The sequence below is a fragment of the Gobius niger genome (genome assembly GCF_951799975.1).
Source record: "Gobius niger genome assembly, chromosome: 10".
Lineage (NCBI taxonomy): Eukaryota > Metazoa > Chordata > Actinopteri > Gobiiformes > Gobiidae > Gobius > Gobius niger.
In genome coordinates this window covers 4,938,929-4,959,469 of record NC_136861.1, presented here as the reverse complement: position 1 = coordinate 4,959,469, position 20,541 = coordinate 4,938,929, and the positions used below count along the sequence as shown (strand labels likewise).

The 20,541-nt window shown below is 37.3% G+C and overlaps 3 protein-coding genes across 3 annotated transcripts; 2 read left to right on the top strand and 1 right to left on the bottom strand.

The window, feature by feature from the left end:
• Window positions 1-2: 2 nt before the first annotated feature.
• armc5 (armadillo repeat containing 5) lies at window positions 3-681 on the top strand (the record flags this gene model as incomplete). The annotated part of the gene is made up of 1 exon (XM_079564784.1): window positions 3-681. A coding segment is annotated over one exon (609 nt), but the record flags the coding sequence as incomplete, so codon positions are not given.
• Window positions 682-3,262: 2,581 nt separating this feature from the next.
• Window positions 3,263-8,117, bottom strand: cox6a2 (cytochrome c oxidase subunit 6A2). Its single transcript, XM_079564644.1, has 4 exons — window positions 7,940-8,117; window positions 6,013-6,082; window positions 4,668-4,807; window positions 3,263-3,447 (listed from the first exon to the last, which is right to left on the bottom strand). Exons 2-4 carry the CDS (start codon window positions 6,080-6,082, stop codon window positions 3,358-3,360), a joined length of 300 nt encoding a protein of 99 aa, XP_079420770.1. The 5' UTR covers window positions 7,940-8,117; the 3' UTR covers window positions 3,263-3,357.
• Window positions 8,118-10,323: 2,206 nt separating this feature from the next.
• rpl27 (ribosomal protein L27) lies at window positions 10,324-16,755 on the top strand. The gene is made up of 5 exons (XM_079564634.1): window positions 10,324-10,390; window positions 10,891-10,973; window positions 13,042-13,211; window positions 14,706-14,816; window positions 16,671-16,755. The coding sequence occupies exons 2-5, from the start codon at window positions 10,893-10,895 to the stop codon at window positions 16,717-16,719; spliced, it is 411 nt and encodes a 136-aa protein (XP_079420760.1). The 5' UTR covers window positions 10,324-10,390; window positions 10,891-10,892; the 3' UTR covers window positions 16,720-16,755.
• The last annotated feature ends 3,786 nt before the right edge of the window (window positions 16,756-20,541 follow it).

The window sequence follows — 20,541 nt, the reverse complement described above, 5'->3', positions numbered from 1 at the left end:
TGAGGGGCGGGTTCGGGGAAGCGGACGGCGACGGCGCGATTCCGATCGGGGACGTCAGCGCGGCGATGCTGAGCCCCGTCCTGCACTACCTCCACGGCTGCCGCTTCGCCGACCGGGACGCGGCGAGGGGGCGGTGCCGCGCTTTAGACGCCGTCGCTAACGTGAGCAGAAACGACGACTTCGAGAAAACCGCCCTGGGCGAAGCGATGATCGGAGCGAGCCGGTTTTTAGTCGCGGATTTGCAGAAAGAGCTGGAGGAGGTTTGCGTGTCTCTGCTCGACTCCGGGGACTTTTTCGGGAGAGAAAGCGCCGCTCGCCGCTCGGATTCTCGGCGGGAAAGCCCTGCGCCTCGATCTCCCGTCGCTAAAGACGAGCTAACGCCGGAGAACGGAAGCCGCGCGTCGGTTTTGGACCTCCTCCCGGAAATCTACTGGTTTTCTCAGAGGTACAGCTACGGGAGGCTGGGCGGGAGCTGCCTCTCGCTCCTCACGAGGCGGAGGTTCTCCCAGGCCGAGGCGGGGGAGTGTCTGAGTCGGCTGGCGAGGGAGGCGGACAGCGGCGACGCCCTGAGGAAGGACCTGCTGGCTTTAGTCGCCAACGCTTTGAGCTGAGACGGACACTGTTAAAAAAAACGACGAGATGGAAATGTGCATGAGTTAAAGCCACACTGCGGAGGATGAGACGAGCTGCAGCGTCAGAGTTAAAGCCACACTGCGGAGGATGAGACGAGCTGCACCGTCAGGGACCTTTAGTTTCATCATGGTTAAGGCTGGGGAACGTTACACAGTATCAGGAAACAGGGCAAGGTCTGTTCATTCAACATTTAAAAGACAAAAGTGAACCACACGTGCAGAAGCAATACTGTTTAACCCCTTAACTCCCGCCTGAACCGAGCACATTTTCTCCAGCTTTACCCCAGTCCAAAAGCTTCTGGAAAAAAGGTGAAAATAGCAACAAAACTGAGATGAAAACGAGGATGAAAATGTGAAAAAAGTGAGGAAAAATGGACAAAATAATGACAAAAATTGACCAAAAAGCGAGAAAAATTTGACGAAAAATTGAGAAAAAATTGACCAAAAAATTGAGAAAAAATTTACAAAAAATGGACAAAAAAATGCAAATAATTTGATGAAAAAGTGACCAAAAAATGGATTAAAAAAATTGAAACATTTGACGAAAAATGGACAAAAAAGTCAAGAAAATTTGACGAAAAAGAGACGACTGCCCAACAAAAAAAGTGATGAAAAAAAATCTGATGACGTGAGGAAAAAGATCAATTTAGTTTTGTAGATCTTAGCTTTCAAATGAGGCGTGACACTGGCCTACAGGATTTGGGTAAAGCTGAACTGGAGAAAATGCTCTCGGTTCAGGCGGGAGTTTAGAGGTTAAAGGGGGAAAATGAGGAAAAAAAATGGGAAAATTTGGGGCAAAATAGATTTTTCTTTTAAAACCCATGGAAAAATTTTGATGAACAATGAAAAAATGGGGGGTAGAAAAAAAAAATGGGGGGGGAATTAAAACTTGGGGAAATTAAGAGAATCAAAATATTGAACATTTAGGGAAAAAATAAGAAAACTTAAAGGTTTCTTGGTTGTTTCACCTCAAAGAAATGATACAAAAGTAATGAAAGGAAATGGAATAGAAGAACATTATTCATCCAGTTCTATGTGATAAATATAGAACCATAAATTTAGTATAGGTATCGAAAAAAAGTATCGGTATCGAAAACCAAGTGTCATTAAAGTACTGGTGTTGAATAGAATGTAACGTACCAGCCCTGGTCATGATTTAAGCAGTTTTTTTGTTTTTTTTGGGATTATTTTTACGGTTTTGTTGGCTCCGTTCTCCAGCGTCCTTCTTCTTCTTCGCTGCGTTTCTAAGAAGCAGCTCATCTGAATTTCTACAATTACCAAAGATGTATTATGGAACAATCATTAATCCTAAACACCTAACACCCAAAAAAATGGCTACAAAAGGTTTTTCCATGGTTTTCTGTAGTATCAGGTGAGCTTATTAACACACTAAAAGTCTACCAAAATCTGACCACTGGAAAGGTCTACTTTTCAAGATGGCGTCCAAGAGGGTGGCAAGATCCTTAAAATGCCCATTACTCCTTTATTATTCATCCTAGACAAGTCATGTTTTGGGTGTCTAGGAATCCAATGGGCTTGTTCAAATTGTAGTCACATGATCACTAGATCAATAGAAATCCTGGACAAATACTCTATATATTAACATTAGCGAGTTTGTCACGGCAACGGCACACATTTTCAACGCGACCTTACATCGCTTCCCAGAGGCTTAGCGGGGCCTGGATGGGCTCGTTTTAAAGCCCCGCCCCTCTTCTTCCCAACGGGATAAAATGCAAGTCTCTACGACATTTACTCGCGGAGATATTCACTAAAGTCTGCGAGGTGAGCGACCACGTCTGCCCTGACATGGTGGACCTGGAAGGGTTTTAGCCTCTCTGTTATCTTAGCATTTTAGCAATTAGCATTTGCCGTGACAAACTCGCTAATGTTAATATATAGAGTGTTTGTCCACGATTTCTATAATACAATTATGTGATCATGTGACTACGATTTGAACAAGCCCATTGGATTCCTTGTTTAGGATGAATAATAAAGGATTATAATCTCACCACCCTCTTGGACGCCATCTTGAAAATGAGACCTTTCCAGTGGTCAGATTTTGGTAGACTTTTAATATGTTAATAAGCACACCTGATACTACAGAAAACCATGGAAAAACCTTTTGTAGCATATTTTTGGGGGGGTCAAACCATATCTTCAGCCGGCTACAGGTTTAAATGACCTGTGACTCACTTTAATGTAAATGTAGCTGTTCTAACTTATGCAGATATTACTTTTTTTTTTGTTGCGGTGCATTTGTGGCTGAACTTTTCAACTATTCTTTCTCCCTCCGCTTTCAAACATTTGCTTTTTTTTCCCGTTGTTTTATTTCCTGACTGAGTTTAGCAGCGGATGAATTGTAAAGAAACAAAAAAAAAAAAGGTTTTCCGGCTCAGTGAATGAATTTCCTGACATGTTTTTGTGTCATAAACCTGTTTTCCCCCATTTTGTTTTGTGGCTGGATGTAAAAGAAATGATCCGGCAACTGTTTAATTTTGTACAGACAGATTGTTATGAGCAAAGTGTCGAATGCGTTGATGGAAAACAATATAAAGAAATTGAATCTAAAGGTTTGAAGCTTCTCTTTTCCCCGTTTTTTTGCAAAGAAAGAAAGAAACAGAGTCTTGACAGTTTGTTGGTTTATTCCTGGTTAAGTGTTGGTTTTAAGGCAGTGTGCGGTCCCAGTTTCGGCTGAGTTCCGGCTGAGTTCCGGCTCTCGCGTGGCTCAGTGGTCCTGGCCCTCGAAGCCGTCGGGCAGAGGGTTGGTGTGAGGGTTGTGGAAAAGGCTGTGGTTCCCGTCGCCCCAAGGAAACTTCTGCAACAACAGGGAAAACAGAGAAATGTGAGAAAAATGTAGTTTTCTCAGGACAGCGTTTCCGTAATTAACTTCTTAATTCCCGCCTGAACCGAGAGGATCTTTTTCATCACGTCAGATTTTTTTCCAGCATTTTTTTGTTGGGTTTTCAACTCATTTTTGTAACTTTTTGGTTACATTTATGTCATTTTTTTCGTAATTTTTTCATCATTTTTTTTAATCATTTTTTTGTCACATTTTTGTCATTTTTTCATCCGTTTTTTATCAATTTTTTCGTCATTTTATCATCCCTTTTTATCACATTTTTGTCATTTTTTCATCAATTTTTTTGTCACATTTTTTCGTCATTTTTTCATAATTTTTTAATTATACTTTTGTCATTTTTTCGTCATTTTTTTGTCTTTTTTTGGTCAATTTTTTGTCATTTTTTGGTCACATTTTTGTAATTTTTTTTGTAATTTTTTTGTAATTTTTTTTATCACATTTTTGTAATTTTTTTTGTAATTTTTTTGTAATTTTTTTTATCACATTTTTGTCATTTTTCGTCATTTTTTAGTAATTTTTTTTGTCATATTTTTGTCATTTTTTCATAATTTTTTTTATCATTTTTTGTCACATTTTTGTCATATTTTCATCCGTTTTTTATCAATTTTTTCGTCATTTTTTCATCCTTTTTTATCACATTTGTAATTTTTTCATCATTTTTTTGTCTTTTTTTTTTGTCATATTTTTGTCATTTTTTCGTAATTTTTTTGTCTTTTTTGGGTCAAATTTTTGTCATTTTTTGGTCACATATTTGTAATTTTTTTTGTAATTTTTTCATAGTTTTTTTTTTTCACATTTTTGTCATTTTTCGTCATTTTTTTGGTCACATTTTTGTCATTTTTTCATCATTTTTTCGTCATTTTTTATCACATTTTTGTAATTTTTTTGTCATTTTTTTGTCATTTTTGGTCACATTTCTTGTAATTTTTTCATCATTTTTTTTCATCATTTTTCGTCATTTTTTTAATCAAATTTTTGTCATTTTTTGTCAAATTTTTGTCTATTGTGACATTTTTGCCACTTTTTCATCAATTTTTCGTCACTTTTTTGTCACATTTCCATCATTGTTTTCGTTAAGGGGTTAAATACAGAAACGTCCACCGCTTTTCCGCCATGAGGGGGCAGCACAGAGGCCTCCACAGACCGAAGGCGTAGGTCTGGACCTGCTCCGGTACCTTGGTGCGTATGCGCAGGTGGCTGTACGGCACAAAGCTGCTGTCGTGCTCTTCGTGCAGGCTCTTCATGTAGGCGTTGGCGATGCACACGGCGACACCGGGCAGCGCCACCACGAAGGACAGGATCTTCCACGTACGAGCTGCGGAAATACATCGAAAAAAAAGGGATATTTCAGGATTTTTGACACAGGGCCTCATTTCCTAGTTATCCAGAGTGTTTTTTTGTTTTGTAGTTCATGCAGTTCTTATGTTTGAAGAGTTACGTGGCGCTAGGCTAATGCTAGGCTAGTGCATGTCTATGGTATCAGCTAGCCTGCATTAAAAACAGTGTTAGTACTGCAGGAATAAATGATGACTACAATGTATGAAAACAAACATAGGAAATGCTCATGAGGCAAAAGTAGAGTTTTATATTTGCTAACTCCAAATTAACCCCTTAACTCCCGCCTGAACCGAGCACATTTTCTCCAGTTTGGCTTTACCCCAGTCCAAAAGCTTCTGGAAAAAAGGGGAGAAAATGGCGACAAAACTGAGACGAAAACAATGATGGAAATGTGACAAAAAAGTGACAAAAAATTGATGAAAAAGTGGCAAAAATATCACAAAAATGTCACAAGAAATTGACAAATAATGGAAGAAAAAATGACAAAAATGTGACAAAAAAAGTTACAAAAATGAGTTGAATACCCAACAAAAAAATGATGGGAAAAAAATCTTTTGATTTTCATTTAAATTGACACTTAAAGCTGCAAGCGGCTATTACAGGCTTTTACTCTTTTCCTGTGCAGCTCATACTCTTTGTTCTTGTCTGAGCAGTTCGTACGTGTTAAAGGGATATTTCAGGATTTTTGACACGGAGCTTCATTTCCTCGTTATCCAGAGTGTTGCTGATTTCTGGAGATATTTTTTTGGTAATTCATGCAGTTCTTATATTTGAAGAGTTTCGTAGTGCTAGGCTGGTGCATGTCTATGGTATCAGCTAGCCTGCATTAAAAACAGTGTGACCCGCTCCACAGAGCACCTGAGGCAAATCACTCATAACACCAGACTAACCATAGAAATGTCTGTGTCCATAGAATCATGTTGGGAATATAACTGACCTGCATCACATGAATGATTCGGGTAAAAATTGGGGAATGAAACGTGAGAAAATGTGAAGATATTTAGGGGGGGGAATAAATGAATAGAATTGTTTTTTTTTATTCAGGGAAAAAGAAAATATAAAAAAATTGGTACGATTTTATTTATTTTTATTTATAAAAGGTAGCCACTCACTTAGATTAAGCATCGGAGAAGAATAAAAAATAAAAAGTACTCCTGAAGTTTTCCCGCAGTAATACTTTACCCGCGCCCTCTCCCGCCGAGGCTGAAGCCGCCGACAGCAGCCGCCGAGCCGCCATTGCAGACGCCGACATCTGCAACAGAACGGAGTCACGTGAGAACGACGGGCGACACAGAGGAGAGCGGCTCCTAACTACAGGGTCGGTGGTTGTGTCCTTGGGCAAGACACCGTGGAAGAGCTTGGTCGCTTGTTACCCCCGTTTGGAGCCATAGGAATACACTGGGAGAGGCCAAATGCTAACAACATCTTTGGTCTTTTTGTGTGACTGAGCGCACACAAAAAGACCAGAGCAATGGCCGCTGGCTGCCCTGCTTTTTGACCACAAACGTGGAGGCCGCCATTGCTCCGCCGTTGCTGCAGTACCTCCATATCGCCGCTAGGCCCCCATTGAAAAGCATTGGACTTTAGACACGTTAAAAACGACTTTAAAGCCTGGTTTCAATTGTTTCAACACTAGACTAGGCCAGATCTTCCTCCTGAGATAACGCTGGGTTAATCACAATATATGAAACCAGGCTGGTTTTTGTAATATGAATTTTTGAAATCTCGTACTTAATGAGGCTCGGACTGTTAGCATTGGAGCAGCGCGAGCTACACGTCACACAAGGGCGGAGTCTACGGTGAAAATCCCGCCCTTATGCCCTTATTAGGAACATGCTTCGTCAGAGCTGGGGAGGGGGAGTCTGTAAATCCGCCATGAATTCCCCCACGGCCGTGGTCAATCTCGTAAACGGGGAGGAGTGAGCAGAAGACGTCCATTTTTTTTTACAGTCTGTGGACCAGACAGGTACACATCAACTCGTCTAAGCTCAGGTAAGAACATATCTCAGTCTGGAAAACCGGTGGCCTGTTCCTTTAACTCCAGGCAACTGCAGATTTAACCCCCCGCCTGAACCGAGAGGATCTTTTTTCCTCACGTCATCAGATTTTTTTTCCATCATTTTTTTGTTGGGTATTCAACTCATTTTTGTAACTTTTTTGTAACTTTTTTGTCATTTTTTTGTCAGATTTTTGTTTTGTTTTTGTCACATTTTAGTCACATTTGTCATTTTTTTAATCTCTTTGTTTTTTGTCATTTTTTTGTCACTTTTTTATCACATTTTTGTCAAATTTTTGTACATTTTTATCACATTTTTGTATTTTTTTTGTAACATTTTGTCACATTATTGTTATTTTTTGTCATTTTTTCGTCCATTTTTGGTCATTTTTTGGTCACATTTTTGTCAATTTTTTATAATTTTTTTGTATCATTTTTTGTCATTTTTCGTCAATTTTTTTGTCAATTTCTTGTGGCATTTCTGACACTTTTTCATCCATTTTTCATCACTTTTTTGTCAATATTTTCTCACTTCTTTGTCACATTTCCATCATTGTTTTCGTCTCAGTTTTGTTGCTATTTTCACACCTTTTTTCCAGAAGCTTTTGGATTGGGGTAAAGCCAAACTGGAGAAAACGTGCTCGGTTCAGGCGGGAGTTAAGGGGTTAAATGCACTTGTAACTCGAGTTACTTGAAATGCAATGACTAATATGTTCCCATATTTTGTCTAAGTAATATGTTATATTCCTTAGTTACTGAAAAAAGTCATATATTTTTGTAACGCGTTTATCTTGACCAGACACTTTGTATTAATATAGTTTTATCTTTACACTTAATGCACTTTGTCCTGTTACTGCTCTCATCAGAAATATTTACATTTTCTCTACAAAGCCTTTATTTCAATGGATTAATACATTCTAAAAGCCTTTGTATATTGGCAGTTTTTGGCCTTTTTTGTTGGTTATTTCCCGCAAATAAATAAATACACCCACGTCCTGTATCTGCAGTTGTAACTCGTCTGGGCCTGTATCTGCAAGTGCAGGCCTGGAGCTGTTTACTGCGTCACATGGGCCATAAAGTATAATAAAATATGAATCATTTAAAAGTGCATACCTCTACGGCAGCAGGACGTCCCGAGCCTTGACTCCCGGGGATGAAGTTGGAGTAAAGTTTGGTGTTTTTTGGATTTTTTGCACCTGTTTGTGGCGTTTGCAGTGTTGTGTTCTGTCCTTCAGCGCGTCCTGGGCTGAACTCCAGGCTCCTCCCTCCGAGGCTGCTGTACCTGAGCCAACACTCGGTTATATTTGGACAAATGTGGAAGCAACGAGTCACACATCTCGAGGAAGTTAAAGTATCTGCTGTGGGAGGGGTCGAAACAGAGAAGTATTAACAGGAGTGCAGGTTATAGTGAAGGCTTTGGGGACTTTATCAATAACGATGATGAAACGATGTTTTCTGCAACACATCAGAAATATGCAGAAAAAACACTTTAATTCCCCCATGTTATTCCACCTTTAAATTTTTTCCTACTTTTTCCCCTGTATTTTTCTCCATTAACCCCTTAACTCCCACCTGAACCGAGCACATTTTCTCCAGTTTGGCTTTACCCCCCAGTCCAAAAGCTTCTGGGAAAAAGCTGTGAAAATAGTAACAAAACTGAGACGAAAACAATGATGGAAATGTGACAAAAAAGTGACAAAAAATTAACAAAAAAGTGACGAAAAATTTACAAAAAAATGACTAAAATGTGACAAAATGTGACCAAAAAAATTACAAAAATCTGACAAAAAAATTACTAAAATGTAACAAAAAAATTACAAAAAATTGATAAAAAATTTATGAAAAAAGAAAAAAAATGTGACAAAAAGTGAGAAAACATTGACAAAAAAGTGACGAAAAATTGACGAAAAAATAACAAAAATTGACAAAATGTGACAAAAAATGTACAAAAATATGACAAAAATGTGATAAAAAAATTACTAAAATGTATTAAAAATGTATGAAAAAAGGAATAATAATAAGCGGGATAATGTATAGAACGCTGGTCATTATCGGTAAAATAAGTACCTTCAGGGCGCCCTGTCGGTACTTATTTTCCCGATAATGACCAGCTTTCTATACATTATCCCTTACTCAAGTAAGAGACAGACACTTCATTATAATTTTACTCAGGTAGAAAGTAAAAAGTACCATATGATAAAACGAGTAATTGGCACAAACCAATTTTGTTCCTACCCTCAACTGAGTGCATTTTCTCTAGTTTTACCCAAATCTAAAAGCTTCTCCACTGGAGCTCATAGGCCAGAGCAACGCCTCATTTGAAAGCTAAGACCTACACAACTGATTGTAAGAAATCTCCATAACGAAAATCAACAATTGACTTTCCTCTTAAGTATTTAACCTCTTAGCTCCCGCTATAATGTTCAGCTTTCCCCAAATCTGAAAGCTTCTTGACAGGAGAGTTCAGTCTATAGGCCTTAATGCCTCATCTGTAAGCTAGACTGCGTTGTTTTCACGGTGACACTTTCTTTGCTCTATTTATGTCACATTTTTGTTGCATTTTTCCAGCTTTTTGTTGGATTTTAGTTTCTTTTTTGACAATTTTTTTTTGCATTTTTGACCATTTTTTCTGCTTTTTTGACCATTTTTTTCTGCTTTTTGGACCATTTTTTTCTGCTTTTTTGACCAGTTTTTCTGCTTTTTTGACCAGTTTTTTCTGCTTTTTTGACATTTTTTTTTCTGAATTTTTGACATTTTTTTTCTGCATTTTTGACAATTTTCTTCATGTTTTTTAACCATTTTTTTCTGCTTTTTTGACCAGTTTTTCTGCTTTTTTGACCAGTTTTTTCTGCTTTTTTGACATTTTTTTTCTGCATTTTTGACCATTTTTTCATGTTTTTTAACCTTTTTTTTCAGCTTTTTAACATTTTTTTCTGCTTTATTGTCAATTTTGTCTGCTTTTTTTTTTTTTTACCAGTTTTTGCCACTTTCTTGTAGGTGTTCTATGGCGTTTTTGTAACATTGTTGTTTGTTTACATCTCGTTTTCATTTCTATTTTGGTGCTTATTTTCAAGAAGCTTTTAGATTTGGACAAAGCTAAACTGGAGAAAATGTGCTCGGTTCAGGTGGGACTTAAGAGGTTAACAGTGACTGGATTCACAAACTGTCACATTATTTTTTATGTCTGAAAGTCCTTCCTATTGGCCAACATCCACTCATGTTTTTGAATATTGTCTCCACTTTTAGACGCTTTTATGAGGAAATAATTGGACATATGTGCTGACAGAGAAGTGCTGTCAAATAGTTTTAAAGTTTTTATAGCGTTTTTTTTTAATTATTATTATTATTATTATTATTATTATTATTATTATTATTATTATCATCAAATTCTGTGTTATATGATCTATGTTGTACCGAGAAAAAATAAATCCTAGTTTACTATTCTGATTCCGATTCCAAACAAAACTACCTGTGGGCGGAAGTGACGCAGCGTCGTTTCGGGTCAAAGTTGAGTAAAGCCCGCCCGCACTTCCTTTCTGTTAGCGGTGTCCAGGAGCAACAGCAGTGAGTGGCGTTTTCTTCAACAAAATCTGCCTCCATCGCGCTTAAATCACACTTCTCACAATCTTTTATCGCGCTGGATTAATGTCAAACAACGTACACTACAGGATGGGGCTCATATTTAGTCACATTTATGAACGATGAGGCAGAAAAACACCGATATTGGCGATGCTTCGGAGCCGTAGCATTGCGATCCAACATGGCTGACGAGTATGAGTAGCGATAGCTTCGGAGTTTTCCTTCATATAAACTACCACAATGCTTTTCTGTCGTATTCAAATGCATCGTATACCTGCTGTTATTGAATCCCACTTGTCTATGAAGTCATACCCAGTCCATGTTGGTCGTTTTTAAGTGCTAAAGTGAGATTGTTGATGCTAACGCTACATTAGCCGGGCGCTCTGTTCCCCGGTCTGTCGTTCACGGCTGCACGCTGTCTGCCTGTTCGTCATTAAAACACACATTTCCAGCGCTTGTGTTGTAATATCTCTTTCCTGTCATAGAAATGGGCAAGTTTATGAAGCCTGGCAAGGTGGTGATGGTCCTCGCTGGACGCTACGCCGGACGCAAAGCTGTCATCGTCAAGGTATAAGCACACAGTTTATTTCCTCTAAATCACAGTGTTTTGTTCATGTAGTGAAGCACCAGACACTGAGCGACTGAAACGTAGAACTTAAAGGAAGAGGCCACCGTTTTTACACTGAGATGTTCTTACCTGAGAGTAGACGAGTTCATGTGTACCTGTCTGGTTTTCACGCATGCCCTCAGTCACGTAAACCAGGGTGTCTGCAGAGTTGGACAAGTCAAATTTATGAGTTTTTAAAACCACAAAACCTCAAGACCTGTTTTCGAACGCGCAATATATAAATGGACTGTAAAGAAAATCACTGTCACAAAAATCCAAGTGTCAAACTGTTTTGATTTCACAGTGGGATGAACAAATGTAAGAACTTCATTTTTCACATAAGGCATTTTAACAACCATTCAAGTTTTAACAACCTTATCCCATAATAAGAATATTCAGATTGAATAATTACTCACAATTATCGACTGGATGAAAGAAAACAACAGATAATTAGTTTTTGTATTTAAAATGCTTTGCGATACTTGAGCTGGGAAATATTCACTGTTTCTAAAAATAAAAGCAGCTTTTCCACTCGTTTGCATAGAACAAAACACTGTCAACTTTACAACGAATTCATTATAATTTTAATTATATTTTTAGGCCACAATCTAGTCTAGGTTTTTTGTTTTCTAAACTTGTTTGGCTTCTAAAGTCGTCCAATTCCAGTCACTTAATTTTCTTAACACATCAGAGAGTTGAAACATATCTGACAAACTTGATTTATTTTTCAACATGTCGCCAACATAACCCAAACCTTTTCCTAAACTTAACCTCTTATCTGAGCACATTTTCTCCAATAGGCGGCGTTCACGATTTAGAATGTGATGATGTCATAATGTCAGATGGAGGGCAGGGCCAATGTAACTCTATGGGAGAAATGCAGTTTTTGGAAGAAATCTCAAACGAAAATTGACAAATGTTTTTCCTCTTCAGTGTTTGATCGTGATCGGATTCACAAACCTGTGATATTATTTTTTTGTCTGAAAGTCCTTTCTATTGGACAACATCATGGTCATGTTTTCGCATATTGTCACCACTTTTTGACATTTTTTAGAGATAATAATTGTACATTAGTTCATATGAGCCGACAGAGGAGACAATGAACTTTGACAGTTTTTGTTTCATGTGGATTCCTCCAGTCACGACTGAGATATGAGCCAAAAAACAAAGACATAAAAATATGCATTTTGTCAGTTTCTGCAGTTACCATAGTTACCGTCAGTTGACCTCCACCTCAATGTTAAACTATCGGCTCTTTAGAATGTTGTGATGTCACGTGAACGCTACCTATTGTAGCTTCTGGCTCATTCGTACTTCATAAGATGCAAGAACCTCTTGTTCTTGCACCCTGAGCTGCAGAACAAAAAAGCCATGGAAACGTTTTGTAGCTGACAGTTCCACGGCGACAAGGCAAAAGAGACTTTTGTTCATGTGGCAGGGTGAAAGAACAAGAGGTTCTTGCGTCTTGAGTATGAATGAGCCTTTAACCCAAATCTAAAAGCTCAACCAGAGCTCAGTCTACAGGCCCTTTTATAACGCACGCCTCAAAGAACTACAAAGCTGAAAACGTTATATCACATTTTTGGCGCTTTTGTGCTTTTTCATTGCCTTTGCTCTTGACGCTTTGAGTTTTGTCACTTATGTTTTCATCGCTATGTTGACGCTTTCATCGAGCTTTAAGATTTGAGAAAATGCGCTCTGTTAAGGTGATTGTTTTTTCCTATTTCGAAACTTGAGTGTTTTGAACTCGCACCCCTGACCTTAGACAGATATCGTCCATATCACGGGACAGGAAAATACCCAGGAATTGTCTGACGGCGCCGTAGACGGTCATAGTAAACACATTCGTTGGTATATGGTATGTGTTAAATATGGTATGTGTCTGTTTGCTAAGAAAAGGGGGCATAATATCTGAGATGGAAAAGCTGAGACTTTGTGAAATACTGTGGCTTCTTCTGACGTGAATAATCTGTCGCGTGATAATACTGCTCAGCCCTAACTAACCAGCCCCTGTTTTTCCATCGTGCAGAACATTGACGACGGGACGACGGACCGGCCGTACAGCCACGCTCTGGTCGCCGGCATCGACCGCTACCCCCGCAAAGTGACCACCACCATGGGCAAGAAGAAGATCGCCAAGAGGTCCAAGATCAAGGCCTTCGTCAAAGTCTTCAACTACAACCACCTGATGCCCACCAGGTCAGTCTGAGCTTCTCCAAGTCTGTGTACGCAGATTTACTGCACCAGGTCAGTCTGAGCCTCCAAGTCTGTGTTAGTGTTTTTTTTGGCAGCCCTTTTAGTCTTAGTCTTTTGGACAAAAATGCTTTTAGGTTTAGTCACATTTTAGTCATTTCAAAATGTGATCGTTTTAGTCAGATGAAAATTAAAAAGGTTTTTGTTAAGTTTTCATCTGTTTCATTATAAGAAGTTGTAATTAATTTCGCTAAGTCGTGGAAATTGGGATAAATAAAAGCTTCTATTGGCTTTTGACAAACAGATGACACGATAGGCTCTGGCAGAAGTGGTCGGCCGACTGTGAAAAGGACTTTTCCCAAAAGCGCCCGCTCTCCTCGTCCTCTGATCGTCGCTTCGAGATTTTTTGAATTTTTTTTTTACCAACAGCGCTGTCTGCACATATGTAGCCGACCTCACCGTGCTTCCTGCGTTCATGCGCCACGTTATTGAAAACTGTCCTGAGAAACAACAAAGTCCCTGTGACCTGGATGTCAGACGCTCCGAGGAGGATGTGCGCGAGCAGTGACCGCACGCCACGGGGAGAGAGAGAGAGAAAGAGAGAGAAAGAGGCGCCGCCGCCTCAAGAGCATCATGGCGCCGCCGCCCGGGCGCATCATGAGCATCACGGCGCCGCTCCGGGTCACGTTTACCGTGTGTTCTCTCACTCCGAACAAACGATCTGACCAAAAACTTCCTCCCATTTTTGTCTCGTCTCATTGACGTAAACTCGTAAACGTCTCGTCATGTTCTCGTCCCCAAAGAGCTCATTTGAGCTCGTCATCGCTACGTTATCGTCATTAAAAAAAGGGGCGTCAACGAAAAGATATCGTTATCGTCTTTGTTGACGAAAACAACACTGGTCTGTGTACGCAGATTTACTGCACCTGGGAAGCCGAGCTGCGTTCATGAACAGTGTGTTTTTGTCATGAAACAATTGTCTGATATGTTTGTATTAACCTCTTACCACCCGCCAAAACCAAATCCATTCTCTCCTCTTTGCCATTGTCATCATTTATTTCCCTTATGTGTTTTGTCACTTTTTTATGGCACTTTTGCTACTTTTTGCTGCTTTTTTTTGTCACTTTTTGCTGGATTGTCATTTTTTTGCTCTGACTTTTTTGCTGCTCTTGTCACTTTTTGTTGAGTTTGTCATTTTTGTCAATTTTTTGTCACTTTTTACCGCTGTCTTTTGCGTTTACATCCTCATTTTCTTTTGTCGCTGTTATGAAGAAAAATTTAGATTTGGAGAACAGGAGAAAACGTGTTGAGGTGGGAGTTAAGAGGTTAAACCCTGTGGTGTAGAAGTCTTCATCCACAAACGAGGCGTGACAAAAGGGAGACGGGACACGGTCAAAGTTCCTTAGTCGTTTGTTTTACACAATCAATCTAACTTGTGTGTAGATGAAGGTCAAGTAACTCCCTCTTCCTCTGATAACGTAAACCTCTTGTCCTTCGCAGATACTCCGTGGACATCCCTCTGGACAAAACGGTGGTGAACAAAGACGTGTTCAGGGACCCGGCGCTCAAACGTAAAGCCCGACGAGAGGCCAAGGTCAAGTTTGAGGAGAGGTGAGTTTCAGACCCGAGAGGCTGCAGGCGGAAACAGGGTCTTCACTTAGTCGTCAATGTTTTGATCTTTGGTTAGACCATTCAAAGCTTTAAAAACAAACAATAAAATCTTAAAATTAATTCTAAAATGAACAGGAAGCCAGTGCAACGACGCAAGAATGGGGGAGATGTGCTCATACTGTTTGGTTCTTGTTTAAAGCTGCAGAATTCTGGACTAACTGCAGGCGATAAAGAGCATTCTGATTTATGCCGGTGTAAAGTGCATCGCAGTCGTCCAGGCGGGTTGAAATAAAAGCGTGCACGACTTGCTCAAAGTTCTTAAAAGATAAAAAAGGTTTAACTTTTAAAGAGGAAGGTGAAAAAAGCTGGCTCTAACAGCATTGATTTGCTTGTGAAGTTTAAAATCGGAGTCAACAATGACGCCGAGGCTGAAGAGCGAACACGGTGTTTAAGGTCATATGAAGGGTCCATGGAGCCAAACACAACAATTTCAGTCTTGTTTTCATTAAGACTTACAAAGTTTTGAGCCAACCAGACCCTGACGTCGCTCAAACACTGGAGTAGAGGTGTCAGGGGGACCGACCATTTTTCTTCATAGGCAAATGATTTGGCAGTCTTTGGAGCCTTTGGAATATTTCACAATTTTATGATTTGTTGGAGATTTGACATGGCGGCGGTTTATTTAGAAACTAAACTTAAAATCCCTCTTAACCCCTTAAGCTTTAAAGAGCCATATTTGGCTCCGCCCCCTTGTGTCTGCATCTCCGGGACCAGAACTTCCGCATACAAATACTGTCAGTCATAGTTTTCACCTCCGTGTTCAGTGGACTCTCAGCAACACATTCATCCACTCCAGTTTCAAATCAACAGATCCTCAAACAGCCACAATATGTCAATTGCTATTGCTGAAAAATGCTATTGTGTCATGTTTTTGAAAAAAAGGTGTTCATTTTTAGACAGGGGACACAATTTTGTGACCCGATATGTCCCTATGAGTAAAATACTTAATTACTGAATTTTTTTTTTTAATTTGACAGTTCGATTCCGCTTGGACTTTTTTTTTATAAAGCATGTATAACTTAAGTGTTTTGACCCACTGGTATTTTGTTGAATACCAGGAGCACACATTATATTGATTTTTTTCCATTTCTGTTCTTATTTGCTTCAGCACAAAGAGCATTTTTAGGTGCAAATATCTGGTTTTCATTCAGGCGGAATTTAGATTTTTCTGTTTCAAACTTTTTTTTTTCTTACAAACTAATTTTTTTTAAATTATTTTTCACTGAAACAAAAAGTCCCAAGGATAAAGTTTATTTTGGTACCAAGATTAGCCATGTACCCCTTGAAGAGGCTGAGTTAAACCCCAATCAACACATGTATAGCATTTTGGGGAAAAGGGCCCTAAACAAGAAAGGGTTAAAAAATGTAAACTAATATCGAGAAAAATGAAACTTGAGTCTAAATCCTTTAGATTTTGTCACTGAAAATATTGGGAAATTCCTTTCTGCAGTCCCAGGATTCCGCAGGTGTTTTCAGTGATTGTTGCTAAAATGTCTGACGTTGGCCATTTTCCCAAAAGTTGTGATGAAAAGTTTGTTTGTTTCTGCTTAAAACAATGTCTTTACATCAAAATCAAACTTTTCTTTTTACATATGTTTTCCATCGTTTTAAACCGGAGACTCTGGAGAATAAGACGGCCTTTTCTCTTTAATGTACAGCAAAAGTTTCATTGATTTCTTTTCGATTTCATGTTTCTCACCTGCAGCGTCTCGCCTTCACTGGAGGATTTTAAGTTTGAATCGTCCTGAATTTAACACTGACGTCCAACTAAAATGTCTGTTTTGTTTTTTGCAGATACAAGACGGGAAAAAACAAGTGGTTCTTCCAGAAGCTCAGATTCTAAATATCCCGTTTCTCAATAAATGTGTTTAAAAAAAAACTGAGCCGGTTTTTCATTGTGTTTTTATTATTATTGGACCAAAGACGGTATAAAGTGCATCACAGAAAAGTCCTGATTTATTGAAAATGCAGCTGGGAAACTTTTAGTCTAGATCCAGACAGTTTTAACCTCTTCACCCTCGCAAAACCATGTGTCATTTCGCTCATGTTTTACTTGTCACTGACACGTTTTCATGATCCTTTAAATCTCATTTTTGATATTTAAACCTGATTTTTGTCACTGTTTTGATGGTCCTTTCTCCTTGTTTTAGTCGCAGACGCTTTGTTCAAGAAGCTTAGATTTGGGTAAAGCTGAACTGGATGAAATGTGCTCAGTTAACCTCTTAACCCCCACCTGAACGGAACCCATTTTATCCAGTTTGGCTTTACCCAAATCAAAAAGCTTCTTCGGGAAAAAGCACAAACGGCCACAAAGTATGAAAAAAACAAGGATGTAGACGCAACAAAATGTGACACAAATTCAACCAAAAAGTGACAAAAATTCAACAAAAATGTGACAAATTCAACAAAATGTGACAAATTCAACCGTCATTGTTATTTTAAATTTATGTGTAGACTGAGCGACTCTCAGAACGGCATTATACGGACTCTGGTGTGTCCTGTGATCAGCTCAATGAGATTCACGTCAAAAATGTGGAATCATTGGCGCTCGTGTCTTTATGTGTGTGGCAGCTAGAGAATTGCTGGTGCCTTGTTTTGTTGCTGCAATGATCTACAGTGTTTTAATATTTTTCTTTTAAACATAAATATGGATCATGTGTTCTCACTTGTGTCCTTAATAAAGATTGAATGAATGAATGAATGACACAAATTCAACCAAAATGTGACACAAATTCAACCAAAATGTGACAAAAATTCAACAAAATGTGACAAAAAATCAACAAAAATGTGACAAAAATTCAACCAAAAAGTGACAAATTCAACAAAAATTCAACCAAAATGTGACAAAAATTCAACAAAAATGTGACAAATTCAACCAAAAAGTGACAAAAATTCAACCAAAAAGTGACAAAAATTCAACCAAAAAGTGACAAAAATTCAACCAAAAAGTGACAAAAATTCAACCAAAAAGTGACAAAAATTCAACCAAAAAGTGACAAATTCAACCAAAAAGTGACACAAATTCAACCAAAATGTGACAAAAATTCAACAAAATGTGACAAAATCAACAAAAATGTGACAAAAATTCAACCAAAAAGTGACAAAAATTCAACCAAAAAGTGACAAAAATTCAACAAAATGTGACAAAAAATCAAAAATGTGACAAAAATTCAACCAAAATTCAACCAAAAAGTGACAAAAATTCAACCAAAAAGTGACAAAAATTCAACAAAATGTGACAAAAAATCAAAAATGTGACAAAAATTCAACCAAAATTCAACCAAAATGTGACAAAAATTCAACCAAAAAGTGACAAAAATTCAACAAAAATGTGACAAAAATTCAACCAAAAAGTGACAAATTCAACAAAAATTCAACCAAAATGTGACAAAAATTCAACAAAAATGTGACAAATTCAACCAAAAAGTGACAAAAATTCAACCAAAGTGACAAAAATTCAACCAAAAAGTGACAAAAATTCAACCAAAAAGTGACAAAAATTCAACCAAAAAGTGACAAAAATTCAACCAAAAAGTGACAAAAATTCAACCAAAAAGTGACAAAAATTCAACAAAAATGTGACAAATTCAACAAAATGTGACAAATTCAACCGTCATTGTTATTTTAAATTTATGTGTAGACTGAGCGACTCTCAGAACGGCATTATACGGACTCTGGTGTGTCCTGTGATCAGCTCAATGAGATTCACGTCAAAAATGTGGAATCATTGGCGCTCGTGTCTTTATGTGTGTGGCAGCTAGAGAATTGCTGGTGCCTTGTTTTGTTGCTGCAATGATCTACAGTGTTTTAATATTTTTCTTTTAAACATAAATATGGATCATGTGTTCTCACTTGTGTCCTTAATAAAGATTGAATGAATGAATGAATGACACAAATTCAACCAAAATGTGACAAAAATTCAACAAAATGTGACAAAAAATCAACAAAAATGTGACAAAAATTCAACCAAAAAGTGACAAATTCAACAAAAATTCAACCAAAATGTGACAAAAATTCAACAAAAATGTGACAAATTCAACCAAAAAGTGACAAAAATTCAACCAAAAAGTGACAAAAATTCAACCAAAAAGTGACAAAAATTCAACCAAAAAGTGACAAAAATTCAACAAAATGTGACAAAAAATCAAAAATGTGACAAAAATTCAACCAAAATTCAACCAAAATGTGACAAAAATTCAACCAAAAAGTGACAAAAATTCAACAAAAATGTGACAAAAATTCAACCAAAAAGTGACAAATTCAACAAAAATTCAACCAAAATGTGACAAAAATTCAACAAAAATGTGACAAATTCAACCAAAAAGTGACAAAAATTCAACCAAAGTGACAAAAATTCAACCAAAAAGTGACAAAAATTCAACCAAAAAGTGACAAAAATTCAACCAAAAAGTGACAAAAATTCAACCAAAAAGTGACAAAAATTCAACCAAAAAGTGACAAATTCAACAAAAATTCAACCAAAAAGTGACACAAATTCAACCAAAATGTGACAAAAATTCAACAAAATGTGACAAAATCAACAAAAATGTGACAAAAAGTCAACCAAAAAAGTGACAAAAATTCAACCAAAAAGTGACAAAAATTCAACAAAAATGTGGCAAAAATTCAACAAAAATGTGACAAAAATTCAACAAAAATGTGACAAAAATTCAACCAAAAAGTGACAAATTCAACCAAAAAGTGACACAAATTCAACCAAAATGTGACAAAAATTCAACAAAATGTGACAAAATCAACAAAAATGTGACAAAAATTCAACCAAAAAGTGACAAAAATTCAACCAAAAAGTGACAAAAATTCAACAAAATGTGACAAAAAATCAAAAATGTGACAAAAATTCAACCAAAATTCAACCAAAAAGTGACAAAAATTCAACCAAAATGTGACAAAAATTCAACCAAAAAGTGACAAAAATTCAACCAAAAAGTGACAAAAATTCAACCAAAAAGTGACAAAAATTCAACAAAATGTGACAAAAAATCAAAAATGTGACAAAAATTCAACCAAAATTCAACCAAAAAGTGACAAAAATTCAACAAAAATGTGACAAATTCAACCAAAAAGTGACAAAAATTCAACCAAAAAGTGACAAAAATTCAACCAAAAAGTGACAAAAATTCAACCAAAAAGTGACAAAAATTCAACCAAAAAGTGACAAAAATTCAACAAAATGTGACAAAATCAACAAAAATGTGACAAAAAGTCAACCAAAAAGTGACAAAAATTCAACCAAAATGTGACACAAATTCAACAAAATGTGACAAAAATTCAACCAAAAAGTGACAAAAATTCAACAAAATGTGACAAAAAATCAACAAAAATGTGACAAAAATTCAACAAAAATGTGACAAAAATTCAACAAAATGTGACAAAAATCAACAAAAATGTGACAAAAATTCAACCAAAATGTGACAAAAATCAACAAAAATGTGACAAAAATTCAACAAAATGTGACAAAAATCAACCAAAAAGTGACAAAAATTCAACCAAAAAGTGACAAAAATTCAACCAAAAAGTGACAAAAATTCAACAAAATGTGACAAAAAATCAAAAATGTGACAAAAATTCAACTAAAATTCAACCAAAAAGTGACAAAAATTCAACCAAAAAGTGACAAAAATTCAACCAAAAAGTGACAAAAATT

Excerpts from the sequence above, each read along its gene's own strand:
- cox6a2 (XM_079564644.1), bottom strand. The coding sequence starts at position 6,082 with ATGTCGGCGTCTGCAATGGCGGCTCGGCGGCTGCTGTCGGCGGCTTCA. Across the intron at positions 4,808-6,012 it reads CTCGGCGGGAGAGGGCGCGG|CTCGTACGTGGAAGATCCTG; the intron begins GTAAAGTATTAC and ends GTATTTCCGCAG. Across the intron at positions 3,448-4,667 it reads ACCTGCGCATACGCACCAAG|AAGTTTCCTTGGGGCGACGG; the intron begins GTACCGGAGCAG and ends CTGTTGTTGCAG.
- rpl27 (XM_079564634.1), top strand. The coding sequence starts at position 10,893 with ATGGGCAAGTTTATGAAGCCTGGCAAGGTGGTGATGGTCCTCGCTGGA. Across the intron at positions 13,212-14,705 it reads AACCACCTGATGCCCACCAG|ATACTCCGTGGACATCCCTC; the intron begins GTCAGTCTGAGC and ends TGTCCTTCGCAG. Across the intron at positions 14,817-16,670 it reads AAGGTCAAGTTTGAGGAGAG|ATACAAGACGGGAAAAAACA; the intron begins GTGAGTTTCAGA and ends TGTTTTTTGCAG.